The sequence below is a fragment of the Panthera uncia genome, unplaced genomic scaffold, assembly GCF_023721935.1.
Source record: "Panthera uncia isolate 11264 unplaced genomic scaffold, Puncia_PCG_1.0 HiC_scaffold_2163, whole genome shotgun sequence".
Taxonomy (NCBI): domain Eukaryota; kingdom Metazoa; phylum Chordata; class Mammalia; order Carnivora; family Felidae; genus Panthera; species Panthera uncia.
Genome location: NW_026058870.1, coordinates 1 through 6,776, shown reverse-complemented (window position 1 = coordinate 6,776; position 6,776 = coordinate 1). Strand labels below are relative to the sequence as shown.

At 51.8% G+C, this 6,776-nt stretch overlaps 1 protein-coding gene across 1 annotated transcript; it reads right to left on the bottom strand.

Moving 5' to 3' along the window:
* Window positions 1–230: 230 nt before the first annotated feature.
* Window positions 231–6,276, bottom strand: LOC125917661 (leukocyte immunoglobulin-like receptor subfamily B member 3). Its single transcript, XM_049623799.1, has 7 exons — window positions 6,129–6,276; window positions 5,764–5,814; window positions 4,742–4,858; window positions 4,371–4,413; window positions 4,256–4,293; window positions 4,018–4,070; window positions 231–3,259 (listed from the first exon to the last, which is right to left on the bottom strand). Exons 1-7 carry the CDS (start codon window positions 6,238–6,240, stop codon window positions 2,870–2,872), a joined length of 804 nt encoding a protein of 267 aa, XP_049479756.1. The 5' UTR covers window positions 6,241–6,276; the 3' UTR covers window positions 231–2,869.
* Between the last annotated feature and the right edge of the window lie 500 nt (window positions 6,277–6,776).

The window sequence follows — 6,776 nt, the reverse complement described above, 5'->3', positions numbered from 1 at the left end:
AATTAAATAAATTCAATGCCATGCTGAATACAAATGGTCATAGGAAACATACTTGCATCATTTCCAATCAGAGAGAGGACTTCAAGTTCTCACCTTTAAAAATGATTGGCTAAGTGGTGATTGCTAAATATGCCTCTGTAAGTTCTAAGAAACAACCTTTTATATCTGATGAGTTTTTATTTTCATGATGAATTGTTGGTGTATTTTATCAAAAGCTTTGTCTGCACCTGTTGAGATTTCTTCATTTTTTTAATTTTTAACTAAAGTACAGTTGACATATTAGTTTCAGGTGAACAGTATAGTGATTCAACAATTACATGCATTATGAAATGCTCACTATGTGAAGTGTAGTTATTTAGTGTCAGAACAAAATTATTACAATATTATTGACTATATTCCCTATGCTGTATTTTTCATCCCTGTGGCTCATTTATTTTATAGCTCGAAGTTTATGCCTTTTAAGCTCTTTCATTTGCTTCACCCATCCCCACCCTCTTCCCCTCTGGCAACCACTAGTTTGTGAGATGGTCATTTTTTTTAACTTATTCTGTTAATGTATTGGATTATATTGATTGATTTTTAATACTTTAAGCTACTCTGTTCTTCCTCTCCCCTGCAAAATCCAGTATGGTCATGATGTATTGTCCTTTTTATATACTGCTGAATCTTATTTGTGAATGTTTTGTTTAGAGATTTACATCTAAGTTTATGTGAGACATTGTTCCGTGCCTTTCCCATTCTATAAATTCCTTTCCAGGCTTTGGTGTCAATATTTTCCTAGCCTGATAAAATATTACTTCCTTTTTTTATTATTATTCTCAAGAAAGGCTTGTGTAATTCTGGTGTGTGTGTGTGTTTTGTAAGTGTTTGGAGGAAATTGCCAATGAAGCCTCCTCAACAGACACATGTATATATTACAAGATGATTATCACTATGGGATTAGCTAACATTTCCATCCCATAACATAGCTGCCTTTTTTATATGATGAGACCATCTTAGATCTACTCTCTTTGCCACATTCAAGATGATACAGTATAGCTATGGCCACCATGCTGTACATTAGATCCCCAGAATGTATAATCTTAGAACTAACTATATATCTTTTAATCTTATACCTATAATCTTGACCAACACTTCACCATTTCTGCACCCCCAGACCTGACAGCCACCATTCTGCTCTCCATTTCTGTCAGTTTCCTCACACTTCAGTTGGGGGGTGATTTTTGATCACAGAGTCAATGCATTTAATGTATACATAAGGTGATACATATTTTCTACTTATCCTTCATCATTTTGGAAACTTGTATTTTTGGGGATTGTGTTCATTTCATCTACATTTTCTAATATGTTGGCATACAATCGATCATCATGTTCTATTATTGATTTAAAGTCTGTAGGATGTGATGCCCTCCTGAAAATGATAATGGGTGCCCCCCACTCTTGGCCATTTTGACTAGGATTTATAAATGTGATTAATGTTTTAAAAAATGAACATTTTGGGCTTTATTGATTCTTCTTTATTTTTTGTTCGTCCTCATTAGTAGCTACTATTATCACTATAATTTCCTTCCTTCTACCTTCATTTGGAATAATTTGCTTCTTTCCTCCTCTAAATTCTTGGTATGATAACTTGGATCATTGACTTTTTAGGCTTTTTTCTTTTCCTTTCTTCTTCTTTTTTAAAAATTACATCCAAGTTAGTTAACATATAGTGTAAAAATGATTTCAGGAATAGAATTTAGTGATTCATCACTTACATATAACACCCAGTGCTCATCACAACAAGTGTCCTCCTTAATGTCCCTTGCCCATTTAGCCCCCCACCTCCTCCCCTCCAGCAACCCTCAGTTTGTTCCCTGTATTTAAGAGTCTCTTATGGTTTGTCTCCCTCCCTGTTTATTATTATTATTTTTGCTTCCCTTCCTTTATGTTCATCTGTTTTGTATCTTAAAATTCCACATGAGTGAAATAATATATTTGTCTTTCTGACTGACTTAGGTCGCTTAGCATAATACCCTCCAGTTCCATCCACATAGTTGCAAATGGCAAGATTTCATTCTTTTTGATTTCCCAGTAATACTCCATTATATATATATATATATATATATATATATATATATATATATATACATATACATATATATATATACACACACACACACACACATATATATATACACACACACACAAACACACACCCCACATCTTCTTTATCCATTCATCTACCAATGGACGTTTGGGCTCTTTACATACTTTGGCTATTGTTGATAGTGCTGCTGTAAACATTGGGGTGCATGTGTCCCTTTGAAACAGCATACCTCTGTCCCTTGGCTAAATACCTAACTAGTACAATTGCTGGGTCGTAGGTTAGTTCTATTTTTAGTTTTTTAAGGAACCTCCATACTGTTTTCCAGAGGGGCTGCACCAGTTTGCATTCCCACCAGCAGCGCCAAAGAGATCCTCTTTCTCCGCATCCTCGCCAACATCTCTTGTTGCCTGAGTTGTTAATTTTAGGCTTTTTCTTTTCTAATATATTCGTTCCTGGTTGTTAATTTTCCTGCGCCATAGGTCTGATGTGTAACATTTGCATTATCATTCAGCGTAAGCATTCTCCCATTTCCATTTTGGGTTTCTCATTTCACTCACGGATTATCGAGAAGTCTGTTGCTTTATTTCCAAAATGTAGGGGCTCTAGCTATCTTTGATGGCAGAATCCGGTCACTCCCAGAGGGTCCCAGGAGTTCTTACTGGTCTATGTTAGGAGTCCAGGCTGGCTGGGGCCATTAGGCGGCCTCTGTGGGCAGCTCCCGCGCCTCCTGGGGTCCCCGCGGTCCCCTCCCTGGAGTGTGGGGTGTGGGTCCTTCCTGGGCTAGCGGATGGCCAGAGCAGCATACACGCTGGGCTCTGCTGGAGGCTCCCCGGCTTGGGAGGAATGGGGTGCACTCGTCTCCCGTCTGAGCGTCAAGCGGTTCAGCTGGGCGTAGGTCACATCTGGGGGGGCGTCAGATGCGGCAGCCTGCAGTGGGCGGAGGGAGAGGGGAGGTGTGTGGTTAGCGTGGGGGGAGCCTGGGAGCCTGGAGAAGAGAGGACCCACCTGACTGTCCATCTGCCTGTCTTCCTCTGCTTGTTTGTCTTCTGTGTCCGGCAATCCCCCCCACAGGGGGGAAGGAGAAGTGGCCGGTCCCCGACTGAGTCTTGATCTTGAGTGGCTCACCTGGGCATACGTCGTTCCTTGGGGGTCTCCATCCTCCGCGTCCTGCTGGAGACAGACAGTGAGGGGGAGATTCGTCTCCTTGATTCCACTCGACAGCCTCGGTGAGTTTTCCACACTATTGCCAGAGTGATGCTTTCGAACTTTTAGGCAGCTTAGGTCAATCTCCTGGTGGACTCCTCAGGGACTTCCTGAGCCTTGGGGCATCTGGGTGCTTCCTACGGCTCTGAATCTGTTCCTGACACTGTTTCTTGCTCATTTGGCTCCAACCACATGGCCGTCACCCCCACCTTCCTGAAAACGCATGTTGCTGCCTAAGGACCTTTGCGCCTGCTACCCCCACCTCCTGCCTTATTTTCCCCAGCCACGCTTTGCACTCCAGGACACTGCCCACTTTCTCGCATATGGTCTGTCGCCCACAAGGTGAGCTCGCCGAGCGTGGGTCAGGTTTGCTCACTGTCGTGCCTGCAGCACTAGGTGGGGCCTGGTAAACGGTGGGCTCTCCGTGCACATTTGCCGGGCAAATGAAGGAACGGGGCCTAGAGACCTGCGGGTGCTCACGCACCCTCTTGAGACCTGAGCGAGCACCCCAACAACCGGAAGTCCGACGGCGGGTGAGGACCAGTCACGGGGGGCATGTGGGAGGTCCCGCGAGGTCACGGCAAGAGGCCCCGGGGTGCCCAAGGAGGGAGAGGGCACCCGTGGGACACCGCCCGACCGGGTGGTGTGAGGACACAGGAGTGTCCGTTGGTTTACGTTTGGCACCAGGAGGGCCCTCGGGGTCTGCACGGGAGCAGGGGTCTCACCCGCTGGTCCAGCTCCACCCCTTCCTCAGGCTGTGCGTCTTGCACGGCGGCATCTGCTGGGGCGGAAAGGGGGGCGTGTCTCTTGGCAAGGTCCCCTGGGCTCACACCCCACCCCGCGGTCCAGGGACCCCAGTGGCGGGTGAGGGGCCGAGGCCACACGTGCAGGAACGCGGTCCTCACTCCCAGCCACCAGCCCCTCCCAGCCCCCACCCCCCCGGGGCGCCCCCACTCCTCTCACAGAGGGTCTCCTCCTGGGTGGCGGCAGCTGGCCCGGAGCTGGGGAGGAGATGGGGTGTTAGGGGGCATAGACGGGCAGGCGGGTGGGGGCCCGGGGGTCTGCGGGCACGAGTTACCTGTCCTGCAGGCCTCTGTCCTGGGGCTCTGGGTCTGCAGCCCCTGCAGGAAGTTGGGAATCAGCCTCCCCCTGGGCTGGGAGGTTACGACCCCGCCACATAATCCCAGAGGAAAGGAACCCTTCACACACATTGCCCGTGTTTCAACATCTCCCGAGACGGAAAAGAGGAAAACACCTTCAACTGGCACATGGGTGCCGACCTTACGTGTTTTCTTTCTAGCCTCTCCGACGTGAGACTCTGCAGAAGTGTCTTTCTACGCTGGCCTTTCCGACATCTGGTTTCCCTCTGGCTGGTGCCCTGAGCCACTCTCCATCCACCCACGGGAGAGCCACCACCCCCTGGGGCTGGTCACCCCCGTCCCTTCTCACCCGGCTTCCTGCCTTTGCCCTGACACTGGCGACGGACGAGGAGGACGACGAGGAGGCAGAGCAGCAGGACGAAGGCCCCCGCGGCCCCGATGAGGACGTACAGGTACCGGTTGGGACCTTGGGCAGAGCCACACCGTGAAGGAGGCAGTGATGCCATTTAACTGGGCGCCTGCTGTGTGCCAGGCACGTGCTGGGCTCTGGGCATTCACCTCTGACCCTGTCAAGGGTCACGCAGCAGGGGACTGCCGCCCCGCCCCCGCCCCCCCACTCCACAGACAGGAAAGTGAGGCACAGGGAGGCTGATCACGTGTCCCAGGTGGCCCAGCGTGGAGGCGGCAGGGCTGGGACTGGAACCCAGGCTGTGGGTTCCCTGCGCTCTCCTCATGCTGCCCCCCCAGGCTGACACCAGCTTGGGGCTCTGGGCTCCTTATCTGTAGGCGGGTCTGTCCCAGCATCTTCGTCTGGGGCCGAGGGTCCTTCCAGATTCCCCTCACTACCTGAAGGCCCCCAGCCTTTGTCCTCCCGTCCCTCCCCCTCCAGGGTCATCCCATCGCTGCAGAGGGCCAGGTCCCCATAGAATCCCGACCCGGAGGGGCTTCCCCGTGAGCCCTCCTCTCCCCCCGGAGGGGGCCAGAGCCACGGCCAGAACTGAGGGGAAATCTAATCTGGGCCACGACTCTCTCCTTTACACCTGGGGAAACTGAGGCCCAGGCAGGGGAGGGGCGTGTCCAAGCCAGTGTCTCCAGAGGTGCCTGAACTGATGGTGTAACCAACCCCTGATCCCATGGACCCACCCGCCTCCTCCTGACAGAGACCTTCACTTGCCCGCAGAGGCTCCTGGGGTCGGGGGCGGGGGGGCAGAGGGGGCTGCCTCTTCCCCAGCTGGGCCCCCACCCTCTCCCTCTGCCATGACCACCCCAGCCCTCCTCCCCCTGGCCTCAGAGCCCCTGGAGCCTGGTGGCCGCCCTGGCATCTCTGAAACACGGGAAGGAAAGCCCTGGACAGAAGCCACTGTGACTCACCAGCTGTTGAGCTGGGATCTGTGGCTGGGGGGCCGGGCTCTCCAGAGGATCCTGGGGAGAAAGGCAGTAGTACAGGAGGGGGCTGGAGTTTCCCTTCAAGACCCTGTCTCTGCTTACAGTCTTCTCCCTCATGTGCCCTGCGGCCCCCAGGGCCCTCCTCCTCCACCTGGAGAATTGTGGTGATGGGGACAAGGAAAGGGGCAGGGAGGGAGGGGCGTGTTTCCCTCCTGTGCTCTGAGGGGCGGACCCCTTGGGTGACACTTCCCCTGAGCCCCTTCCATTATGTCTCAGCCCAGGGCTCTCTTGGGCACAGGGCCCTGAAGACAACATTGGGACACAGAGGGGACAGGGCTGGGGCCCCTCACCTGAGACCTGGAGCTCCAGGGGGTCACTGGGGTGTGACAACAGGTAGGGGAAGTTGCTGTATGAGCCGTAGCACCTGTAGGTCCCCCCCTGGGCTGAGGTCACAGGACTCATGGAGAATTTGGCCTGGTAATGTCCAGCTTGGTACTTTTTTTTTTTTTTTTTTAATTTTTTTTTTCAACGTTTTTTATTTATTTTTGAGACAGAGAGAGACAGAGCATGAACGGGGGAGGGTCAGAGAGAGAGAGGGAGACACAGAATCGGAAACAGGCTCCAGGCTCCGAGCCATCAGCCCAGAGCCTGACGCGGGGCTCGAACTCACGGACCGTGAGATCGTGACCTGGCTGAAGTCGGACGCTTAACCGACTGCGCCACCCAGGCGCCCCAGCTTGGTACTTTGATCTAAGAGGCAGGGGAGGGTCGGCTGCCCTCTCCTTGGACAGAAGGAAAGTGTCCACAAAGCTCCAGGACTGACACAGCAGGGTCACATTCTCTCCTGAGGCCACCATGGGTCCCGGCTGCACCGAGAGGGAGGGTGTGGAGAGGAGCTGTCCTGGAGAGAGGAAGGCGGGTGAAGGGCTGTCCATCCTTGCTCTGAACTGAGTCTGTCTGTCCTCTGAGTCTCTCCCCTTCCCCATCCCCTGTCTCTC